At 39.8% G+C, this 24867-nt stretch overlaps 1 protein-coding gene and 1 non-coding gene across 2 annotated transcripts in view; one reads left to right on the top strand and one right to left on the bottom strand.

The window, feature by feature from the left end:
* Nucleotides 1-18605, top strand: part of CTR9 (CTR9 component of Paf1/RNA polymerase II complex) — a 31199-nt gene extending 12594 nt beyond the window's left edge. Inside the window, exons 6-25 of the mRNA XM_090264046.1 lie at nt 1301-1449; nt 2310-2417; nt 5195-5302; nt 5418-5654; nt 5882-5971; nt 6082-6210; nt 6316-6499; nt 7868-7956; nt 8776-8961; nt 9051-9138; nt 9307-9455; nt 10506-10622; nt 10780-10925; nt 11875-11946; nt 12443-12578; nt 12737-12883; nt 13307-13464; nt 14462-14558; nt 14774-14886; nt 17523-18605. Coding sequence (XP_090120172.1) covers nt 1301-1449; nt 2310-2417; nt 5195-5302; nt 5418-5654; nt 5882-5971; nt 6082-6210; nt 6316-6499; nt 7868-7956; nt 8776-8961; nt 9051-9138; nt 9307-9455; nt 10506-10622; nt 10780-10925; nt 11875-11946; nt 12443-12578; nt 12737-12883; nt 13307-13464; nt 14462-14558; nt 14774-14886; nt 17523-17949 — 2930 coding nt within the window. The 3' untranslated portion in view covers nt 17950-18605. The remainder of the gene's footprint in view (nt 1-1300; nt 1450-2309; nt 2418-5194; nt 5303-5417; nt 5655-5881; nt 5972-6081; nt 6211-6315; nt 6500-7867; nt 7957-8775; nt 8962-9050; nt 9139-9306; nt 9456-10505; nt 10623-10779; nt 10926-11874; nt 11947-12442; nt 12579-12736; nt 12884-13306; nt 13465-14461; nt 14559-14773; nt 14887-17522) is intronic.
* Nucleotides 18606-23278: 4673 nt separating this feature from the next.
* Nucleotides 23279-23383, bottom strand: LOC150018173 (U6 spliceosomal RNA). Its single transcript, XR_016509391.1, has one exon. It is a non-coding gene; the product is annotated as a U6 spliceosomal RNA (small nuclear RNA).
* Between the last annotated feature and the right edge of the window lie 1484 nt (nt 23384-24867).

The raw sequence follows: 24867 nt of genomic DNA, 5'->3' as shown, positions 1-24867 counted from the left end.
ACAGTAGTCACAGGGATGTAAAGTATAGCATAGGGAATATAGTCAATAATAATGTAATAACTGTGTACAGTGCCAGGTGGGTACTAGACTTGTCAGGATGATCACTTGGTAAGTTATATAAATGTCTACCACTATGCTGTATACATGAAACTAATATAATATTTAATGTTACCTGTAGTTGAAAAAAATAAAATTGTTTGAATTAAATTAATTTTTTAATATTTATTTATTTTTAGAGAGAAGGGAAAGGAGGGAGAAAGACAGGAAGAGAAACATTGACATGCAAGAGAAACATTGATTGGTTGCCTTTTGCACGCCCCCAACCAGGGACATGGCTTGCCACCCAGGCATGTGCCCAGACTGGGAATCGAACCAGCAACCTTTCGGTTTGCCCACTGACTCGCACTGTTCAGGACAAAAAATTAAAAAAAAATTTTTTTTAATGTTTTTAGAAGAAGAAGGTGTCAGGCAGTGTGAAATGTTGATGTTAGACAAGTAAAAATAGGGATTGAGAATTATCATTGGATTTTGCAGCATACAAATTATTAGTGACCTTGATAAAAGCAGTTTTACTGAAATGGTGGATTCAAGAAAAAATGGATGGGAAGGAATTAGAGGTAGTAAGTGTAGATAGATCTCAAGTTTCGCTGTTAAGGGAAGAACAGGAATTTGTTGACAACTGGAAAGGGAAATGGAATCAAGGAAGGATTTTCTTTTAACATGAGAGGGTGTTTGTAAGAATGATCTAGTAGAAAAGGAAAATGTGATGATGTAGGAAAAATAGGAAGGGTTGCTTGATCAGTGTCCTTATATAGATGAGAAGGGGTAGGATCTAATGACCAGAGGAGAGGTTCCTTAGGTAGGCAAATGGTTGTATTTTGGCATGGCCTTGATATTGGATAATATATATAAGTATAGCTGTGAAGGGAATGATAGTATGTGCAAGTAGTCACACTATTTAAGGTCTTAAAAAAGCTTTTTCTCTTATTTTAAAACGGCTCTTCAAAAATTAGGATATTGATGATCCAGTGTAGCCAGAAGTGTTGGAAGACAAGAAAATACCTGTGTTATAGGTGTTTTGTTCTGTGGTGAGAAAGGTATCTATGATGAAGGGTCAGGGTAGGGAGACAGCAAGAGTAGTAACCTTCAGTGAAATCAGGTTTGTGATACACTACAAGATGTAACTATGCTGAGGTTAATTTTGGGACTTTTGCAACTCATAAGTGGAGGATGTTTAAGGATAGCATTTTTTTAAAAATTTAAATCCTAAAAATGCTCTAGTTTGATTTTATTTTTCTAGCGGAAGTTCGTTTAGGAATGGGCCATTGCTTTGTGAAACTTAACAAACTGGAGAAAGCTCGTCTCGCATTCAGCAGAGCCCTGGAACTCAACTCCAAATGCGTGGGAGCATTAGTTGGACTGGCTGTTCTAGAGCTCAACAATAAAGAGGTATGTGAGTGAAATAATCCTGGCTGATTTGTGGGGCACACAGTCCCTTATCTGAAACTCTTGAGGCCAGAGTGTTTTAGAAATCAAGATTTCAGGTTACAGAAATGCAATGTGGTGCTTGCACTGCATGATATAGAACACCCAGTTATTAGGACACAAGCCCAAATGCAAACTTAAATTTCTATGGCAAAATGGATGACTTTTCGCAATAATAGGGTAGCCGCACAATTCAGGTAAAGTTTGCCACCAAGTGAGCTTGCTCCAAGATAACAAAAAAAACTTATTTTTTAGAGGTTTCTGGATTTCAGCATCTCAGATATGAAATTGTATACTTTATATCAGTTTGGGGCGCTTTCAGTGCAAGTAACACACTACAGTGACTTAAATGTGCTAAACCAGCTGGACTTGGATCTGGCACCCCCATACCACCAAACCCAGGGTTTTACAGCTTTCTGCCCTCCCTTCTTAACACATGGCCTTTCCTCCTCATGTATGTCACCTAATAGCTGCGAGATAGCCGCTACGTCTCTAGGCATTTCATTATTACATCAGCCTTATAAGGAGGAAGGAAAGGGAAAAAATAAAAGGCTTTCTTCTAGAGACGTTCTATCGTGTATTGAGAAGGAAGCTCCACATCATGCTTCCCCTGTGTGTTATTGCCTAGACAGGGTTTCCAGTGGAGGTGCTTCTGCAATTAATTTTAAGAAGACTAAATTCTCATAATTTAACTCAGCTGTTTGAAATGTTTTGTCCCTGGTGAAGGTCAACAAAAACAAGAACTATATTTTGGTACTGAGCTTAAAAAACTGGAAGAGTCTAAGTAAAGTTTTCACTTAACCCTGTCCTTGTTTTTCTTTTAGGCTGATTCCATCAAAAACGGTGTCCAGCTTCTTTCCAGAGCGTATACTATTGATCCTAGCAACCCTATGGTGTTGAACCATTTGGCAAATCACTTTTTCTTCAAAAAGGTAGGATAAGTCATTTCTTAAAGTTCTTTACTTTAAAATAATTATTTTTTCAACTCATAGACACCGACAACAGAATGTTACCAGAAGGAAAGGATGAAAGGGAATCAAATACATGGCAATGGGAGGAGATTTGATGTTGGGTGATAAACATACAATATAATAAACAAATGATATAGAATTATACACTTGAAACCTATATAATTTTATTAACCAATGTCATCCCAATAAATTTAATTTAAAAAGAAAGAAAAGCCCTGGTTGGTGTGTCTCAGTGGGTTGAGCACCAGCCTGAAAACTAAAGGGTCACTGATTTGATTCCCAGTCAGGGCACATGCCTGGGTTGTGGGCCAGGTCCCCAGTTGGGGGCATGTGAGAGGCAGCCATACATTGATGTTTCTCTCCCTTTCTTCATCCCTCCCTTCCCTTTCTCTAAAACTAAATGTTATATTAGTTTCAGGTGTATAGCATAGTGGTTAGACATTTAGATAACTAAAAAATGATTCTCCCATAAGTCTCGTACCCACCTGACATCACACATAGTTATTACAATGTCATTGACTATGCTGTACTTTACGTCCCCATGACTACTTCTTAATGCCTTCACCTTTTTCACCCAGCTTCCCAGTCCCCTCCTGTGGGAGATTGGTATGTGTGGTATAAAAGGCTGTAGCCGCTGAGTGGAGCCTGGATTTGAGATATGGACCTGTAAGACAACCGGCTGGCAGAACATGCCCCACATACCATGCTGCCAGTCCCACACTCCAGAGGGATTTTAGAAGTAGAATGGGGAAGCAGATGAAGCCTGCTTGCTCTGTATAGCCCCAAATTCTCATCAGTAGGATGTAGAAACAGAACGTTTAAGGAAAAAGAGGCTTCTGGAGTTCTGTGATATGCCCTGGTGCCTCACAGTCTTGCTACCTATCTCCTTATGTTGATTTATGCCTTCCCTTTATTCTTACCCTCAACCATTTGGTGGAAGTCTGCATGCTTACCCTGTGCATTTTTGCACATAGCAAATTCAATAAAAACCCTGACTGAGAAAGGAGTGATTGGTGGTCTCCTGTGAGAGATACTCACCCTTCTGTCTCCTCAGACAACGCATTTCAGTTCTTTCATCCGTGCCGAGGAAGCTGCAGGATGGGGAACCTCTCACCCTCCCATCTGACAACCATCAGTTTGATTTCTGTATCTATGAGTTTGTTTCTGTTTTGTTTGTTCATTTATTTTTTAGATTATACATAGAAGTGAAATCTAAGTGGTATTATTTTTTCTGTCTTGACTTTTTTCACTTAGCATAATACCCTCTAGATTCATCCATGTTGTCACAAATGGTACAATTTCATTCTTTTTTTAGGACCAAGTAATATTGCACTGTATATATGTACCACATCTTTTTTGTTCAGTTGTCTTATTGCTGGACACTTAGATTGCTTCCATATCTTGGCTACTGTAAATAATGCTGTAATGAACATAGGGATGCATATATCTTTTTGAATTAGTGTTTTGGATTTCTTCAGATAAATATCCAGAAGTGGGATTGCTGGGCCACATATAATTCTGTTTTTAATTTTTTGAGGAACCTCCATATTGTTTTCCATAGTAGTTGCTTCAAATTAGAATTTATATCTGGGGGTGGGTACATTTGTTCATTTATATATTCATTTAACATTTATTGACCCTTTATATGGGACCCAACTCAATGATAGGGTTGTAGAGGCCAATAAGACATGGTTTCTGCACTTAAGGATTTTAATTTTGTAGAAAACCAATATGTAAACTAACATAAATTAAAAATAAAGGTTTTCGCCGTACTGTGGTAGAAAACTGGAAGAAATGATCACATGGTTAAAAGAGGGTTTTCACCAAGAAGGAAAATCTCTTGAACTAGGTTTTTAGGAGAAGGTCAGTAGGTAGTTGAAAGGGGAAAGGCACAGATCTGTGAAATAGTCTTAGTAGTTTAGTATAACAGCATAAACGTATAGCAGGCCCATGGAATGGGGCATTTGTGTTATAGAAGGAGCTTGTACCTGCTTATGTAGGCAACAAAGAGTCATTGAAATTTTTGCATATTGATTATAATTTTTAAAGTTCCCACTGAGTCCCTAGAAACAATAGTATTTTAGATTTCTTAAGTACTAAAGCCAAGATTTCATTGGCAAATTTGTACAGTAAGTATGAAAGTTTTATCTGTCATAGGAAACCAGGTATTAAAGTATACTAAGAACTTTAAACTAGTTAAATAGCAGTTTAGGTAAAAGTTTACAAAACTGTATTGATCCTCATTAGTAAATACTGTGTTACTGTTATTGTTGCTATTAATACGCATTCAATGCTTGCTAAATTCTAAGCATTGTTAAAAGTGCATTCCATGAATTAATATGTTCACAATAATTCTATGATGCGTAGGGTAGCATTATCCCCATTTTAGGGGTGAATAATTGAGACATTTAATAACATAAGGTCACACAGCTATTAACTATGATGCTTTACTTCCTCTGGCTATGGAAGCATACTCCCCTTTCATAATGAATTATTAATTAAGCTTTATGCTATCACTGTTATGGTATTAAAAGGTAACTGTTATGTTAAGTACTAGGTAAATGTTAGTTCCCATCTCCCCCGAATTTATCTGTAAGGGAAATGAGAAAAATGATTAGTAATTCTGGATACAGTGCTGTTATTGTTAATTCAATTAACATTTCAAAAAAAGTCTTAGAGCTGAGACTGTTAGAGTTGTTTGAATTCACTCAATTGATTTCCGGATCTTCGCTGTTCAGGATTATAGTAAAGTCCAGCACTTGGCTCTCCATGCATTCCATAATACAGAAGTGGAGGCCATGCAAGCAGAAAGTTGCTACCAGCTGGCTAGATCATTCCATGTTCAGGTAAGATCATTTTCAGTCTTCTCTAAATATCTAATCCTTTTTTGTTTTGTGGTTTTTCAAGTCTTTGAAAAACTTTTTACGTATTATTGGTCTTGTTTTATTTTCATTTTTTTAGGAAGATTATGACCAAGCTTTCCAGTACTACTATCAAGCCACACAGTTTGCCTCATCCTCTTTTGTGCTGCCATTTTTTGGTTTGGGACAAATGTATATTTACCGAGGCGACAAAGAAAATGCATCCCAGTGCTTTGAGAAAGTTTTGAAGGCTTATCCTAATAATTACGAAACTATGAAAATTCTTGGCTCTCTGTATGCTGCCTCAGAAGATCAAGAAAAACGAGATATTGCCAAGGTACGTTTTTAAAAATCTTAGCTGTTTCCTGTTACCTATTCCTACGTAGACTCTCGTTCCTTATTTGTTATTGCTAGTAGAGATATGATGAGAGCCGTTTTGTTAGCCCAGCTAGCTTCAGTTGAAATAACAGTTGACTTTAATTAAACAGAGTAGAGTAGCCACCACTTCCTCCTTTGTCAGCTTGTAGTTGTAATGCTTTAGCTTAACAATCTCTTTTTCCCCAGGGCCATTTGAAGAAAGTCACAGAACAGTATCCTGATGATGTTGAAGCTTGGATTGAATTGGCACAAATCTTAGAACAGACTGATATACAGGTATTTTTAGCAGTGTTTTTCATCTCCTTGCTCTCTGTTTTTTGTAAGCTGGTGCAGTGCGTGTCTCTCACTTTCACTCACACCTTATACCATCCACCTCGAAACTACAGGGTGCCCTTTCCGCCTATGGAACAGCCACACGGATCCTTCAGGAAAAAGTGCAGGCTGATGTCCCCCCAGAGATTTTGAATAATGTGGGCGCCCTCCATTTTAGACTTGGAAACCTCGGGGAGGCGAAGGTAGGAATATATAAATCCCTTCCTTTGTGCTGTTAAGTTGAATGTGCACATTTTTAGATGCATCAACTAAGGCTTTTAACAAAATAATTTTCTTTTTTCTTACAGAAATATTTTTTGGCATCATTGGATCGTGCAAAGGCAGAAGCTGAGCATGATGAACATTATTATAATGCCATTTCTGTTACAACATCATACAATTTAGCCAGGCTGTATGAGGCGATGTGTGAATTCCATGAAGCAGAAAAACTTTATAAAAACATCTTACGGGAACACCCTAACTATGTTGACTGTAAGAATTTCAAACTTTAAAAATATATTAAAATTCCCACAACAGCAACAAAAATTTAGCCTACAGAAAATTCTTAACACCAATAGTAAAAAGTTGGAAGGTTATTATGTCCTCTTTTCAAGGCAAATTTGTGGCCTAAAAAAATAAAATAAAAAACAGCTTTACTTAAATTCTTGCTAGAAACTGTAGAAACTAAAACAACTAAACTCAATTGGACCATACCTCATAGATGAAGCTACCTAAAATGGGTCAACTACCTTTGTTAGACTTTGAACAACTCCTTGCTGATGGATCTGCCTTTATGATGGTCCTGCTTTCATTTCATATAAAAATCTTTGCAATGTTTATAATGACAAAGAGCAGTGTTTTTCTTGAAATACTCATTAATAAAAATGTTCCACCATGAATATTTACAACCTAAACATTGTACAATTTGGAAAGTTTTTAATGAAAAATTATTTACAGTCCTGGCTGGTTTGGCTCAGTGGATTGAGTGCCTGTCTGCGAACTGAAAGTCACCAGTTCAATTCCCAGTCAAAGGCACATGCCTGGGTTGCAGGCCAGGTCCCTGGTTGGGGGCAATTGATGTTTCTTTCACACATCAATGTTCCTCTCCCTCTTTTTCTCCCTCTCTTCCCCTCTCTCTAAAAATTAAGTAAATAAAATCTTTAAAAAAGTTTTTTTTTAAATTATTTACATACTCTACTTCCCTTAAAAGAACCTAAAGCTATGGCGTTTTGACTCTGGTCAAATAAGGAACAATTAACTTGGCCCCTGACATGCTGTTACAGATGCAATAATAAATAAGATTTTAGTTGAATGCCAGACTGAATTTGAATTGATTTGATAGACAGTAGTAAGCCATGGTTGGTTTCTTGAAGAGTGATATTTTCTGGAGAAAATAACTTACATTTGTGTGGCACTTTTTTATTGTTATTTAAGTGAAAGAGCCATAGTTAGAGCCCAGGTTTTCTAACAACTAATCCTTAGTAATCCGTGTATTTTGTCATATGAGAAGCAGATTTTTAAGAAAAATAGCTTGACAATGCTATGCATCAGAGAGAAATTGGAAACAGAACAACTCTAAGCTTTTAAAATAATTTAGCTTGATAAGGACTTGGAACAGGATGCTAGCATTGGGAAGGAGTGGAGATAAATCTGAGATTTCGAACAGTAAGACTTGATGATGACTGAGTTGCCTTGTTAGATTATTAGTTAGTTATATTGATATTTTTTCACCTATGGGACTTTTCTCTGTTCATTGTATGAATGTATTAACAAAGAATAATTGTTTCAAAGGTATGACTTTAAAAATATGACCTTTATAGCTAATATTTTAAACAAAAACCTTTAAATGTGTATTTTCAGGCTATTTGCGCCTGGGAGCCATGGCTCGAGATAAAGGAAACTTTTATGAGGCTTCAGATTGGTTTAAGGAAGCTCTTCAGATTAATCAGGTTGGTAATATTAACTCTTAGATTTGAAAGACAAGTACCATATGATCTCACTTATAAGAGGAATCTAATGAACAAAATTAACAAATGAGTGAAATAGAACCAGAGGTATAGGAACATGGAACAGACTGACAGCTGTAAGAGGGGAGAGGAAAGGCAGGGACTGATTGAAAGAGGGTGAAGGGATTAATCAAAGAACATATATGAAAGACCCATGGACATGGACAATGGTGTAGGGATTGACCATGGGTCCGGGACTGGCTGGGTGGAGGGAGGCAAAGTAGGGAAAATTGGGACAACTGGAATAGCATAAACAATAAAATATTTTTAAAAAGAAAAATAATTTTTTCATCTTTTTCCCCTGTAATCAGTTTTTCCTTTTAATGGCTACCCTATTTCTAATATCTTGACATCTCCCTGTATTTTTCATTTTCTTGTTAAAGATATTAAAGAACATATAATTCATTCAAACTTTTTGATTATTACCCACAGTAAGAAATAGCTTTCACATCATAGCTTAGCACAAACACGTGTGTGTACATAAACAACTGAAACGAAAGTTCTGCAAATCATTATGTGCTCTTGCCATATGAATGATACTGATATTTTTATTGTATTCGATTCTATTGCATTTCTTTTGCTGATAATTGCATTATAAATTTACTTTACAACTCACTAATCCATCTCAACTCAACTGTCAGTTTGAAAAACACTATTATAAATGTAGCTTGTAAACCTCTCCAGTAATTAGCTGTTTTGGAAAGATGATTGGTCTCTTTGACTCCAAATTACGGACTTTGCTTCTTTTAATATGTGTTTCAGGACCATCCAGATGCTTGGTCTTTGATTGGTAACCTTCACTTGGCGAAACAAGAATGGGGTCCAGGCCAGAAGAAATTTGAGAGAATATTAAAACAACCGTCTACACAGAGTGACACTTACTCTATGTTGGCCCTTGGCAACGTCTGGCTCCAGACTTTGCACCAACCCACTCGAGATCGAGAAAAGGTAATTTCTGTTTTATCTCTTAAAACACAAAACTGATACTTGTTTTATTCTCGTTTGAATTTTTTAAATAATGTTTGGGTTTTTAATAGGAAAAGCGTCATCAAGATCGTGCTCTGGCCATCTACAAGCAAGTACTCAGAAATGATGCAAAGAATCTGTATGCTGCTAATGGAATAGGTGATTATAAGATTTGGGGATCCATAATTTGTGAAATGAATGCTTTTGGAAGAATGTAGATCAGAATTTTCCTCTAAATATAATGAAGTCAGTTGTTTTCAAATAGGACTTCTAGTTGTTTTTCTGGCCACAATTAGAAAATTCTTGACTGTGAACCTTTAAATTTAGGAGCTGTTTTGGCCCACAAAGGATATTTCCGTGAAGCTCGTGATGTATTTGCCCAAGTAAGAGAAGCAACAGCAGATATCAGTGATGTGTGGTTGAACCTAGCACACATCTATGTGGAACAGAAGCAATATATCAGTGCTGTTCAGATGGTAATGTTTTTATCTTTCAAGATACTTTTATATCTTGTTTATTGTTGAGCAGAAGTTTTCTTAACCATTCTGGCCCTGTCATGGAGTGGTATGCTATCTCCTGTGATACTTCCTGTGTCTATTCAGAGGTTTATAATTATATAATGTTAAAGCCTGTCTGGTGAGTCCTGGATCCAGCACTCAGTGCTTCGTATTTGTTGAGTGCTTGAACTTGAAGCGAAAGAGTCATACTACTCTAGAAAGTTAAAAGACTCTTGGGCTCTGGGAAATACTAGGGTCAGGAAAACAAGCTTCTTACTGTAGGTAGAAGTCACCTTTTTCTGAGAAAGGTAGATATTAATGTATTTAGAATGTTAAGAAAGGCACTAGTCACAAGGACTTACAGAACCCAGGTTGCATATGGTAGTCTCAGAGTTGTATTTTTGGAGAGGAGCCTTCCTGATCTGCACAGTGATAATGTGGCCTTTTAAAATGCAACTTAATTACTAGGGATATTCAGTGGGGGACTGTCTAATCATCTGTCATGATAAAGATCTTACATATGGCAAAGTATGTTCCATGGTCAAAAAGTTACATGTTCATTGCAAAATGTACTCAAGTATTACTATATTATTGGTTTTACCAAAAAGTTAACAACCATAAGTATGAGATTTTTCATGACCATTTCCAGTAGGCTCCACCAGTCCTTAAAACAGGTGGTAGAGAATATAACCCAAAGGAGCTAGGTGTATGGCTTCTAACAAGTTGTCAATAGCGGATTCTAGATAGTATTGCCTAAAGATGAAAACAGCCTTCCAGTCTGTGTATCCTTTGTACATTGGTCCAAATTTCAAATGGAAAAACTATCGTAAGTAGTTTTTCTTTTGATCAGAATTTTATGTTGTAAAAAATGTATCCTCGTGAATATTAAAAATCATTCTCACATTCTTTGAAATTAACCGTTCAAAGGATAAAATACCTTTCAATAACTTTAAAATTGCTTGAAATTTTATTACCAAATAACAATATCACTTAATCCTTGCTGTGGTTTAACTTTCTCTTCTATTGTAGTATGAAAACTGCCTCAGAAAGTTCTATAAGCACCAGAACACTGAAGTTGTGCTGTATTTGGCCCGGGCCCTCTTCAAGTGTGGCAAGCTGCAGGAATGCAAACAGACTTTGCTGAAGGTAAAAACATCTCATTGTTATTCTTAGTTAATTCTGTGCTCCTTTACATATATTTTCATTCTGATTTATGCATGTTCACATACCTGACACTATTTGACTAAAATCCTTTTTATGTCATTAGATCATATGCAGTATTTGCCTTGTTTTTTATTTATAGGCTAGACATGTGGCACCCAGTGATACAGTTCTTATGTTTAATGTGGCCTTGGTCCTACAAAGATTAGCTACCTCTGTCCTGAAAGATGAGAAGAGTAATCTGAAGGAAGTACTTAATGCCGTGAAAGAACTGGAACTTGCACATAGGTAAAGATTTTGTAGAAACAACCTTTGAAATGCTTTTTTTCTTTAGAGTTGTGTGTCTCAAAAGATGCTGAAAATCACCTCCCTTGGGATTCTATTAGAAGAACAGAATCCCAAAAGGGAATCTGTTCTAATCATTCCAGCAATTTTTAAACCAGAGCAGATAGCTGCCACCAGGTGGTGCCATACCTTGGCTAGGATCCTGGTGGATTTGGATCATGGAGCCAGATCCCAAGAACTGGCTGGCCAGCTAACTTTGCAAGCTTTGTCCTAGATTTTTCATTAACCTAACAGTAATACAACCCAGCATTTTACACACTTGAAACTTTTAGATTCCACTTTTGTTGGTTTTATTTGTTATGTCAGTGTATCTTTTTATGTAATACTAATTTTCATTGAGCTAAGATTAAGGTCTTCTCTCTTAAATAATGAATAGGTTTATTCAGCTTAAAATTTATATAACTTTATAGTAATTCTGTGTGTGGTAAAATTAAAATCTGACATCTCTTCAGGCTTTGTCCAACCTTACTTGAATTCTTGTTTAAGCGTTTCTTGCCTTGCTTGGTAGATTGTAAGTGCTTTCATGGCCTAAGCCTCCTAACCTCCATGCTGACATATTTAATAAAATTAATGTTTAGTAAATATTCATCGCTTGAACTCATTTTTGGTTATTTGTTAATTTACTGATCAAACTAAACGTAACTTGGCTTTTCTTAATGAACTTGTTTTTTATTAAACAGATTGAGAGGCATATTGATGAGAGTCTTTTTTTAAGTGAGTTGCATATATAATTTTCCTATTGAGATGCTAGCCCTTTGTGTATTAAGTATGTGCATGTAAGTCAGTTGATATATAAGCCTTTCTCAGACTATTTTTGTACCACAGATAACAAATCTAAAGAGCCTATTTCATTAAAAAATTTTAAAGTATTTTATCTTTTCATTTTCTTTAGATACTTTAGTTACTTGAGCAAAGTGGGAGATAAAATGAGGTTTGATTTGGCCCTTGCTGCCACAGAAGCCAGGTAATTACTGTTTGTGAATGGTGGTGACGTGGGGCGAGGCAGTGATAGCCGTGTGGGCTGAGATAGTGACACAGCGGTGAACAGGGTCCTGATCTCCCGGGCTCGGTCTTGCACACCCCCTCTCTCGGGCACCCCAGCTGGACCAAGGCTTTTTTCTAAGGCTTCTTTCAGGGTTCTTTTTAGGTTGGTTGGGAAAATATATTAGCTGTGTCACCAGAATCAAGATATGATTACTGACTTTGAGTCACATGTGAAGATAATATTGGAAACCTAGTTAACTTTGCTTTGGGAGGACATTTTTAATTTGGAAACAACATTGTTGACAGTATTGACTTATGAGAAACGAAGTTAATTTTGCTAATTAACACTTCCCATAGTCTCAGCTAACGATCCTCCTTCAGGCTTTTCAATGTGTAAGGAAAACAGATACTCTCAGTTTTTGAATAGCATGTACACTGGCTGCATTCACGTTTCTCTAAACTCTGAAACGTTCTAGGCAGTGCTCTGACTTACTGAGCCAGGCCCAGTACCATGTGGCCCGAGCACGCAAACAGGACGAGGAAGAGAGGGAGTTACGGGCCAAACAGGAGCAAGAAAAAGAACTATTAAGGCAAAAACTTCTTAAAGAACAGGTATTTATTGTCTTTTCACTTGTACTAGAATTAAGAATTATATGCATACATATACTTTGTATGCTTTTTTTTAAAGTCCTTCTGATGGTAGTCATGATTTATTTCATGATAAGAACATTTTGATGAGGTATTTTTCCTACCCTTTTTTTTTCTCATAGGAAGAGAAACGTCTCAAGGAGAAAGAAGAACAAAAGAAACTTTTAGAACAGCGGGCCCAGTATGTTGAGAAGACCAAAAATATTCTTATGTTTACTGGAGAGACTGAAGCAGCAAAAGAAAAGAAAAGAGGTGGTGGCGGTGGACGGGTAAGAGATGCCTCCCACTAACACTGAGGGCCCCAGTCCCTGTCTTTTGACTTTCAGAAATGAGGATAAAAATGAGTGTATTCACTCTGTACTTAGTCCTTAGCTAAAGACAGTCTTTCAAGATGGAGTGCTTTAAATGGCATCCAGTATTTAGAAATGCATTTCAGTGTTAGCTCAGTACATTTTACCTTGTAGTGACCTAAGTATTATAGTTGATGATTTTTTGCCATTTGAGACATTTATACTAATTAGAAGTCTTTAAAATATGGGCCTCACCAAGCACCTCTTCCATGTGACTTAGTATAATAAGAGCCTTCATTTGTCACATGACTTGAGAGGATGTGGCCTCTTTCTATACCTTAGAATTCCAGCCACATTCCATCAACCAGGAAAGAGCTTATTGTAGTCTTATTTGGATTTCAGCGTTCTAAGAAGGGAGGAGAGTTTGATGAATTTGTCAATGATGACTCCGATGAAGACCTGCCAATATCCAAAAAGAAGAAAAGAAGGAAGGGCAGTGGTAGTGAACAAGAAGGCGAAGAAGAGGAGGGGGGTGAAAGAAAGAAGAAGAAGAGGAGAAGGTATTGTTAACATGTTACAAAAAACCTCATAAAGGTGGCAAAAGACCTTCCATTTTCTGAATCTTGCTTATGTTTAGAATTCGCAAACGCTTGGAAATCACTTGATCTTCCAGACAGTAAAGCCTCTTGCTACCCTACTTCCCACTTTAATCCTAAGATAGACCCCACTGCAAAGTCCCCTGCGTACTGGAATCACCACACATCTCCACAGCTTTCCCTCTGAGAGTTAGTCAGAACTAATTGCCTTTTGTGTGCCTTCAAAATTGTAATATTTATTGGAAGATGTATGCCATTTAGAATAAGCAGATTTAGAAATTTAGAGTGTGTCCATACTGCCAGTCCTTGTGCAATTTTAGAATTAAGTCATTGCCTCTCAGTTTCCTCTCTGAAAAATAGTTAATAGTAACACTCACTTCATGGTTTTGCTGGATGTTTTAAAAGTGAGTTAATGTGAAAGAAGGGCCACTGCCATCCTCTGTTAAGATAAGTAGTGTCCTGCCCATCTTTCACCTGTAACTGTCCCTAAGCTGTTCCCTTTCCCATGGTACTTCCCTGTCCAGGAACCTCCCGTGGGCTATCTTACCTGGACCTGTTCCCAACCCTTGAATGATTGTACTTGGGAAAGAACACAAACCCGTAGGCCTGAAGCTGCAATAAGACATATGCAGGCCTGCATTGAGTAGTTGGGAGGGAAGAAAGAAGAGAGGGAGGTGTTGAGGTCTGGAACTTGGGCCTTTTCTCACGTCCTTTACCATTCCACCAAATGCAAGGTTCAAACTTATTTTTGATTAGTAAGAGGGCTCAAGAATGAGTCAACATACATTGCATAAATACATGGTTTTTGCAGCAAGAATAAGTTATGACTTCTGTTATGGTTGAGGGCAGCACCTGTAAAGAAGGATATTCAGAATGAATAACATTTTGATGGCAAACAGTCTTAGACTTTATAGGTGTGAATGAATCTTAACAAACTTTTTTTTGGTGTTCACTACTGGAGACCTCCAAAGGGAGAAGAAGGATCTGATGATGAAGAAACAGAAAATGGCCCAAAACCGAAAAAGCGCCGTCCACCAAGAGCGGAGAAGAAGAAGGCGGTAAGTTTATAATACTGTGGTTTCTTGTCCCCCTACGTACAATCTTTTATGACCAGAATACATTCTTTCCCTGCAGTTTCTTCAAGCACAGATTCTTGTTTTTTAAATTTAGTGGGTGCTGTTTAATTGTATGATTATAGGGCAAACCCAGCTGAACAAGCTGTTCTGCCATGAGAGTCTTGACTAATCTCTTATGTTTAATCTTCTTTGTTTAGCCCAAGCCAGAACGTCTGCCTCCTTCGATGAAGGGAAAAATAAAATCCAAAGCCATAATATCATCAAGTGATGATTCTTCGGATGAGGATAAACTTAAGATTGCTGATGAAGGGTAGGAAATTTTTCCTTGGTACATTCTCAGAATGAAAGATAACCCAGCTCTTCCAGGAGTAGTGTCTAAAGGCATTCAGAATGGTCCAGTGTTTGACACAGCGTTGTAGGCTGTCCTACAATACAGCCTCTACTAAGTGAGGCTGGTCCGAACCTCTGGTAATAGAGTTATTTATATTTATACCAGAAAGGGTGGGAAAGCACCAAAATCCGCATGCGGTATGTGCCCAGGCACACTTCACGGAGTTCGTGCTATGAGACTTGAAGTTCTGATGAGATTGTCCAAAATGAAAAACCACGTCAGTGGGGCCTGTGGTGGGCCCACGTGTGCTGAATTGTGTCCGTGACAGAATCAAGCTTGCTTTTCATATTGAGGAGTCGAAAATCGTTGTGAAAGTGTTGGAGACACGTGCAAGTCAGAAAGCTAAATTTAAAAATGAAGCTTGTTTAATAGAAACAATTAAAAGGCAGGAAGGGGAGGGGAAGGGGAAAGGAAGGAAGGAAATAAACAGGGAGTGGTCACTGCCAAAATGTCTTCTCTTCTGCTTCTTAGAATCTTACAGTAGGAAGAAACCTTCATATGTATCTTATTCTAACCCTATGATTTTGTCCCATTGTGTGTTTGTCCCTCAAAGAAGAAAGCCTATTTTGAAATTATTTCTTCGTGAATATTAGCAGAGATTTTCTGCATAACATTCTTATAAATACATTATTTTGCTACACTATTGTTGACTGGCTAAAAGTATTATGAGCAGCCTGATGCTGGTCATGTGGAGATAGGGACTGGCTTGACCTTTCCTCTCATGTGGAGCAGTGGTGACTCAGCTCTGCTTGCTTTACGGCAGGCTCATCCTAGACTGCTTGTCCAGCTCTCTTCGCACAGCCCGCCAATGAAATGATCCTTGATTTTACTTGCCCTGAACTTGCCCCTCAAGCTTCAGTTGCTCCCCTATTTGGAATCTTAATTCTAAGACTCATAATGCTATACTACGCACCCTGTTCTGCTGATAGCCATCATATCATTAATTCATTCAACAAATATATGAACAACCATTGCATAAGATAGTGTGCTGAGGGCTTGGGATAGAGAGGAAAAAGATGTAAACCCAGCCTCCAAGGAATTGATGCTTTAGAAGCAGTGAAGAATCACAGATAAACTGAAAAAACATAGTAGGTTAAGTGTTATCATTAGATTTTGCATTAATTGTTCTCCAGGGACCATACCTAATCTGGAATTTCGCTGCGAAGAATTTGTAAGAGAGATTTTTTGTGAACGAGAGGTTGTTTGAGTTGAGTGTTACAAAAAACCCAGATAGTTCTGGTTGGTTAGAAGTGAGAGGTTAGCACATTGAGGGGTTAGGGTGTGGTGAGAGGCTGGCCTCATAGGGTAGAGATCTATAAAGAACCATCTATAAAGATTTGCAGTTCCCCTTTTCTCCAAAGACACTGCTAACACAAATTGAGGTCACTTTTCCTAAAACACTTGTTTTGTCCTTGCACAGTGTTGCCCTGGTCCATTGGTTCAAGGCATGTGTGATCAGAGCAGTGACATGTGTGGTTTTAGAAAGGACATTGTTAAAATGTAGCCAGAAAGGTCCTGTGTGAGAGCCTGAGCTGCTGCCAAACCTGCACCCGTGGCCAAGGCCAAGTTGATTTGAGCCACTTGCCTCAGTTAAACTTTGTCCCGACCATTGTGAAGTGCTTGCTTATGGGGCCAAATGGAATGGAGTGAATTGGATCCCAGGGGCCCACTGGCCTTTAGTATACATACAGAACGAATAGTGTTCTCTTGGTCACTATTTGTATTCTGTCAGAGTGAACTGAGTTACATGATGTGTGTGTAGGTTTCAGAAGACAGTCATATATTTACCCCCTCACCCTTCTTAGACTGAACCCTGTAGGATTCAATATTCCTTTCTTGGAATATCTGCCTTGAGAACCAAAACTGAAGATTATGCCAGAGGAGAAGTATGTCCTCCTCTCCAAAGCTCTGGGAGGTGAGTGGTTAAAGGAATAGTCTTTCCTCCAGAGCTCCAGGAAACCAAGACTCCCTGGGGGGTGCCAACACCATTTCAAGCATAAGCACCAGTATCCTTTCCTTCAGTCTTAACAACTGAGTAGAGGGGCAACTGAGAAGTAGAGGGGCGACTCAGAGCAAAAGTAGACAAGCTGCAGATCTCTTTGAGCCCAAGCTTCCTATCTTGAGTAAGTTTGGTCTTCAAAGTCTACAGCCAAATGAGATCCTGGGTTTTACCTTTTCAGCTATGAATTTGTTTATAGAAATAAACAAAAATATCCTTTTTTCATAATTTTATATATAAAATTGAGAAATGCGTTTTTCTGATGAAAGGTACCTAATAAAGCCTACTGAGACCTGCCCTTCACTGTTTGTCTTATATCTGAAGTGCCTTATTTTTTCTTTATTAATCCTTTTTTATTGTGAAGTATATCACTTTTTTTTTTTTTTTTTTTTTTGTACACAAAACAAATATCACAAAATCAACATCTGTGTAAACACCACTCAGGTCAAGAAATAGAACGTTAAATGCCCTTATTTTTTAAAAGCACATTCTCTACTTGTCAGATTCTCTGTTGGCCGGAATCCTGGTGTCTAACTGGTGTTTGTCTTTTTGCCAGACATCCCCGCAACAGCAACAGCAACAGCGACTCAGACGATGGTGAACCACGGCAGAAACATGCCTCTTCGGAGAGCGATTCAGATGAGAACCAGAACAAGTCTGGCAGTGAGGCCGGCAGTCCCCGAAGGCCCCGAAGACAGAGGTCAGATGAGGATTCTGACAGTGACCAGCCACCCAGAAAGAGAAGGCCCTCGGGTTCCGAACAGTCTGACAATGAATCTCTGCCATCTGCGAGGAGCCGCTCGGGAGGTTCTGAGATTGACTCTCGTCCACCTTCTCCAAGCGCCGAGTCCGATCACGATTCAGAGAGAGGATCTGATAATGAGGGTTCTGGCCGAGGCTCTGGAAATGAATCGGAACCAGAAGGATCCAACAATGAGGCCTCGGATCGGGGCTCAGAACATGGGTCAGATGATAGTGACTAGGTTGTATTTCATAATTAAGTCTCATCTCTGGAGTAAACTTTTAATATATGAAAGCTGTGATATATGAAAACGTTTCAAATGTTTAGTCAAACAGTTGTGAAATTTTTCCTAAGGCATTTTTTTTCTATCTGTTTGTATATTGCTGAGCCCCCAAGAGACATTTCCTATGCTAGGATCCAATATTTGAATCTCTTGTGCAAATGAAGAATGTGACTTCTTCATTATGGTACAGTTCCACCTATCATATGTGAAAACTGCAGTAAATAGAACCCAGCTGCTAAATCATTCCTACAAAGGTTTGACTGAAACTGGGGCAGAAGCCTCATCCTGTTTGTGTGTTGAGCAGCATCCAGTTTTGACTTTCATTGCAGTCTTTTACCAAGTGGTGCAAAAACCTTGGCATTAATGTCCATGTTCCATTTTACTCTTAGATTGAGAGAATTTTCTTTTCTGGAGGGAGAGGTATCTGCTGTATAATTGTACCAAAGTACAAATGAAAGGAAGGTTTTCTTCAGTAGTGTTACACTGCAGCCATGTAGATAAAATCACGAATACATACTTCGTTAGGTTGAATAAGATGTGGAAAATTGCTTTTCTCTCCTGTTAGTAGAATGCAAAGAACTGCCTAAGCTACATAATAAAATTGTTTTACCAACTTTTTATGGTGACAGTCTTTTTTTTTTCTCCTTGGTACATTTGTATATGAAAGTTAAGCGTAAGTAAACTAGTCAAGTATTTGAAAGAGCCTGGATTATGCCAAGGGTTTACTCAACACGCTTGTAATTCTTTGTAGATGTGTAGAGTTTTTTAAAAGATGTAAGAAAACCAAGATACTAGTATGAGTTTTATTTTCAATAATTTAGTCATCAACAATTTTAAGAGCAAAATTTTTATGTAGCCCTAAACAGTTTGTAAAAGCTGTAATTAGTAGTCAACGAGTATTGAATATAGTATTAGGTATTGAGAATAGAGAGAGAAAATGTCTTTCCTGTTCTAAAAAAGCTAGTGGTGAAGATAAGTTCATTGTCTCTATGATGTGAAAAATGGGGTAATATTTGCACAGGTTGTTGGAGCACAAGGGAGGACAAAGTCAAGACCAGGTCTAATGGATGGGAGACTGGAGATGACTCAAAGGACCGGCCACGTGGAGAACCAAGGGAGGGTGTTAGAGGCAGTGGTAGTCCCCTGTGCAGTCCTAGCAACTAGAGTAACGGAGGCAAGGCTTTGAAAAGTGAAGAGCCTGAGATTTCAGCAGTTCATGCAGATATTAAAGGTGATGTTCCAACTGCCTACTTCCAATGTCACACGTAACAGATAGATTAATTAATATCCAAATGACAAAACTCCAAGTTAAACAGCATTTCCCAACTGATTGCTCACAACTACAAGCAGCATCTAAACAAAAGTTCATTGGTAGATGGTCCCTTGGAGAGAGATTTATGGAGGGATTTAACCTGATGCTGATAGTAATTTAATGTTTCGTTACCTGCTCCAGGTTTGGGCTATAAAGGTGATTTTGAGTGCCTGTCCTCAATTGCAATTTTGGAAGCAACTCCACCTTACAATGGATATTTCTTCCAGGTGTGCCATCAGACAGAACAGCACTATTCTCCCCCAGTCACATGGTTGCCCACATCAGAAGCCACTGGGGTTTCTTCAGGTGCAGCTCCCCTCTGGCCAGAGTTTGGAACCTGGACAAGACAGCTATGACAGATACAGGGAATGCCCCACTGAGGAAGAGGAAGGCCCTTTGGCAAAGGAAACCTGACTGACCTGCTCTGCTGCCACAGCCCTCAGGAGCTCAGAGCAGCTTCCTTGCCCTCGAGTCTGCACGCCACAATTAGCCTGCCTTGATTTGTACATACTGCAAAATGATCACCACATTGTCTAGTTAACTCTGTCACCATGCATAGTTACAAAAATGAAAAACAGAATGGAGGTTCCTCTGAAAATTAAAATAGAACTACCACATGACCCAGCAATTCCACTTCTGGGGATTTATCAGATAAAAAGGAAATACTAACTCAAAAGTTATCTACACTCCTGTGTTTATTGCAACATTATTTACAACCTAAATAATGGAAACAACCTAAGTGTCCATGGCTGGCTGGCTGGCTGGCTGGCTGGCTAAAGAAAATGTGAGTCCTCTGGAAAGCAGACCCTCAGGCAGCTGCTGTGATGATAAAGCTAATAGGCCTCTCACAGAAGGACTGAGTTCCTGGCTTACCTCTTGCTGTGCCCTGAGAGTGATAGCAGTGCGACGGGCTTACTGCTTGCTGATCAAGTCAGAGGGAGAACGCAGAGACTGCGTGCGCCAGCCTCTGTTCTCGGAGAGCAGCTCCATACACTCCTAGGCGTGTGCCAAACCAGAAGCCTTCCCTCAGATCAAGGCTCCCAGACAAGTAAATAGGCTCCTTTCACGGGAAGATGGGGTGGGGGTGGGGGGGCCCCCCGCTGTCTGTGCAGGGGTTGGTAGCCTGCCAAGAGTTCTCTCTGATGTGACAGTTCCATGGGACCAAGGAACACAAGCCCCTCTCCAAGGCTAGGGGATCAAGGGGTGTCCCCTGGGCAGCAACCACAAAAACCGACCACCAAGTGTAAAAACCAGGGCACCAGCCACAAACAGAATCTCCCACCTGGAAGATATCGGGGCTCTGGACAGCAGTGGGGGTGGGGGGGGCATGAAAATGGTGAAGTCAATGATGGCACCCACCAAAAAAAGGCAAGAATAAAAAGAAAGAAAAAAGCCTTTTAGCTTCAGCAAGGCTGAGAGCAGGATGGTCCCAGCTGGCTGGAGCACAAAGGTGCAGCCCCAGGGGGAAAAGATGGTGCCTGGGGGCCAGCTCCAGTGATAGTGTCCCACCAGGCCCCTGCCCCTCCTCTGGGGCTTTAAAGTTAGCAAAGGAACCTCTTTCTCTTAAAGTCAGCACTTCTCTTTTCTTTTTATCTTTTTAAAGATTTTATTTATTTACTATTTTTAGAGGGGAGGACAGAGAGAGGGAGAGAAACAACCCTGCCCATCCTCTGGGCCAAGCTGTAGCCCCAGCCTGGGCCCTAACTGGGAATCCAACCGGTGACCTTTCACTTTGTGGGACACACCCCACTAACTGAGCCACGCTGGTCCGCGCTAAAGTCAGCGCTTTTCCGAGGCTGCTACTGCCCTGGACCCTGGGTGAGTGTCTGCGAGCCTGTTTCTCAGTTCGCCACAGCCCACGGGTCTTTTGGGCCCCAGCCCCATTGGTTCTCATGGCTAGATGTTTTGGGAGGTCTCTCTCAGATGCAAGTCTTAAAAGTTGGGGTGTCCCATGTAGGGTATAAACTCTTCGCTCCTCAGTGAAGCTCTGGATTGTGAGTTCCCTTCTGATTGCGGGTGAGAGTGGGGTTTATGGTGAGATTATGCCAGTCTTTCCTAGGCCCTTTGATGTGGTTTTCTTCTCCTTTGCCTGAACTGAAGGAGTCAGTCCATAACTGAGCGAGGGGTCTCCAAAGTTCCTGCAGCTTGTGGTTTGGTGGGTGGGGAAAGAAGATAGTATAGCTTTTAAGGTACTTTGTGTATCTCTGGCAAGTTGGTAACTAGATAATAGCTGTGCTACATCCCACGGCAAAAGGGTGGATGATAGGCTGAAGATAGTTTTCGTAACAATGACTATGGTGCCCTGGGTCAGCATTTAAAATAAGGGCAGGCAGCCATAAAAGGAGAGAAGCCACCGTCTGGAAGGGTGTAGACAGGAGTCGGCTAAGAAGTCTGGGGTGTAAGGGGAAAGCCACATGGTTTGGAGAGAGTCCACCATGAAGTCTGGAGTAAGGAAGAGGAGACCCACTGGGAACCCTGCCTGCAGAACAGGGCGGCGGGCGGCCCAGCTGATGAGGCTGGAGTTGCAGGGACTGCCTGACCACGCATGGATAAGTCGGAGGTGCCTGAAATGCTGTGCTGTGACCAGGAATGCTGAGCTCTGGGCTTCCTGGCTGGCGTATTCTGAAACTGGCCTGGTTTGGCAGGGGGAGTTTTAACGGAAGTGGAACATAACAATAGAAACCCACCGTTTTTCTGAGTCTGTAAAACTTTTAAATAAACCCCCTTTCCTTTTCCACCAAACTCTTGCATTGGAAGTCATGCTTCTTGGTGGCCAGCAATAGGACCCCACAGCTGTTCCAGAACAGCAGAGGCTGGGGTTCTGTCACAAGTCTGCTAGTCTTTAGAGTATTGTTGGATTTTTTAGGGGAATTTGTTACATATGTAGCTGTTAGTTTTGGTGCATCCTCAGGAGGTGAGTTCAGGACCTGCCTATGTTGCCACCTTGACCCTGGAGAGTGTAGCAACCACCTGAATAGCTGATTAAGAGCAGACACACTGGAACCCGGGAGTCCCAGGAATAGTCTAAATCTCACTTGGTGATGTTGATAAGCCATGTTGTTACCCAGAAGGAATTGGGGTCCTGCTGCCTACCACCACCCTCTAGGCAAAATTTCAGAGGCAAAGATTTGGTGATAAAGGAGTCTTTATTCAAAAGCTTCACAATTTTGGAATAACTGCTTTCCACATGCATTAGTCACTTAAGCCTGTCAATTAAGGCTAAACTCTTAACTCTAGTTACAGCTTTAATCACTTAAATCTGTCAATTAAGGTTAAACTCTTTAACACCTGATTCTCCTCTCATTCCCCCACCCCCGTTAGTTTTGAATTATCTTATTTCTATAGGGTTAGTTTACAAACTAAAACGACTTAAGATACAAAAAATACACAATTTGGAAGAATAGTAGGCTTCTGCCTCACAGCTTGTCCCCTTTAGAACACCCAAAGAAGAATAACCCTACCACCCTCTGCCAGGCCAGGCCAATCCTAGGCTATGCCCAGAGTTCCTTCCCATCCAAAATATGGTCCATTGGGAAACGCAGGCAGCTGCAGCACAATCATCCAGGCATCCTCAAGGAAGAAGAGCCTGAGAGTCAGCCCTCTTATTTCACTGTGCACTGGAGGCATTCACCGTCTCAGACAATCCCATCCTAGACTGTAGACCATTGCCTCAGGCAAAATTCTCCTCCTGCTCTCCCTACTTCTCCCCAGCAATCTGATCAGATCTCTCAGCATCAGTGTGACCTTGAGCAAGTCACTTCCTCCTCTAAACCAAGCCATATCTCCTACACTGTAAGTTTCTTTCCTTTTCATTTTATCTTGTATTGGTTTCAGGTGTACAGCTTAGTGCTTAGACAATCATATACTTTATGCAGTGTGCACCATACATAGTTATTGCAATATTATTGCCTATATTCGCTCTGCTTTACTTACCTCTCCCTGACTATTTTGTAACTACCAATTGTGCTTCTTACTAAAAATATGGAACACATAACGAATTTGCATGTCATCCTTGCGCAGGGACCATGCTAATCTTCTCGTATCATTTCAATTTTAGCTTATGTGCTGAGAAGTGAGCACTGCCCTGTAAGTTTTGAAAGCCTCAGTTGGATCTGTCACAATTAGAGGATGCGAATTGCATTGGCTTTGATGTTAATTCAGAACATGACCAAGTACCACAACCATATTAGAGCTATTGAATTTTAAAATAAATTTTGCCTAAATTTAGGCAAGAAAAACCACATTGTTATTAAATCACTTTCTCCACTGACATTACTATTTTTATAACATGAGGTTTCCTAAGTGAGCAACTATTCCATTATAGCAGAAGTCTCTACCTAATTCACAGGATTGTTGCAAGGATTCTGATGGTATATTCAGTGGTGAGCATATGTATGGTAAGTTTCCAGAAAAGTCTTCTCTGGGATCAGATTGGTTCTGAATGTCTGGCAGGAGTCATCAGGTTCACTGAGTCTTGTTCAGACCAACTGGGGACTGGGTCAGTTACTCTTTCATAGGTCCTTCTTTTAAAAATTCTTGATTCTTCCTATTTCCCCTTAAGAAGAACTTTTATATATTGATTGATTTTAGAGAGGGAGAGGGAGAAGGAGAGAGAAAAACATCGATTTGTTATTCCACGTATTTATGCATTCATTGGTTGCTTCTTGTGTGTGCCCTGACGGGAGATCAAACCTGCAATCTTGGCAAAATTACTTTCCTGGAGCTTTTTAAATATCCCTTGTTTTGATTCCACTAATGAACAATTTATTCCCTGGGAGAATAAGTAGCCAGTAGAGGCAAGAAAGACCTTTTAAAGGATATTACTGTCAGCTCCTAAAACTAGAATTTGGAGCACAGGCTAGTGCAGATTTTTCCTAAAGGAGGTTTCTGATGCTCTGGTTTTTCAGATGTGTGGGAGCAGTAGTACGCGCCCGTCATGACGCTTGCCATATACATCAGGAACACAGGAAAGGGTATGTGCTGCAGGTAAGTCAAGTTCATGTAGACCTCAGAGTGTCCTCTGATGTGAGTGGAGCAAGTCAACAGACTGCAGCCTCGGAGTCTCACTTTGCAACAGGCCCTGACCATAGGAAGGCTGCCCTGGCCTCTGATACTTAGACTGATGTGACAAAATGCTTCACTTTTCAGCCTCCGTATCCTTATTTATAAAATAAGGTTGTTTGAGATCCTTTTGCGTTATATATTCCAGGGTGATTGCAGAGTTTTATTTTATTTTACTTACTTATTTTGGGGTAGTAAGAAAATGTTTATTGATTGAGAAGGTACCAACTGAGAAGATAGTGCCTCAAATCCATCTTGCTTGCTAGACATAAGTGGGTTTTTAAGGGATTAGGAGGTACAGGTATGTAGAAGTGCTGTGGAAGTTTTAATTGGAGGACCTTGGAACTTAGTCATTCATGGTAAGAGGGCATCAGCACTGGATCTTCAGGAACAACAGACCCTTCATTTCTGAAAGGGTCTTTTGGTGTTGAAGTTCTGTTTCTGTCCCAGTCATTTGGTTCCCTGGGTGGGGTGGGAGAGGGTCTTTGTTCCAGTGCAGCTGG

The sequence above is a fragment of the Furipterus horrens genome, unplaced genomic scaffold, assembly GCF_987537825.1.
Source record: "Furipterus horrens unplaced genomic scaffold, mFurHor1.1.pri manual_scaffold_2, whole genome shotgun sequence".
NCBI lineage: Eukaryota > Metazoa > Chordata > Mammalia > Chiroptera > Furipteridae > Furipterus > Furipterus horrens.
This window is presented reverse-complemented; position numbering and strand designations above follow the sequence as displayed.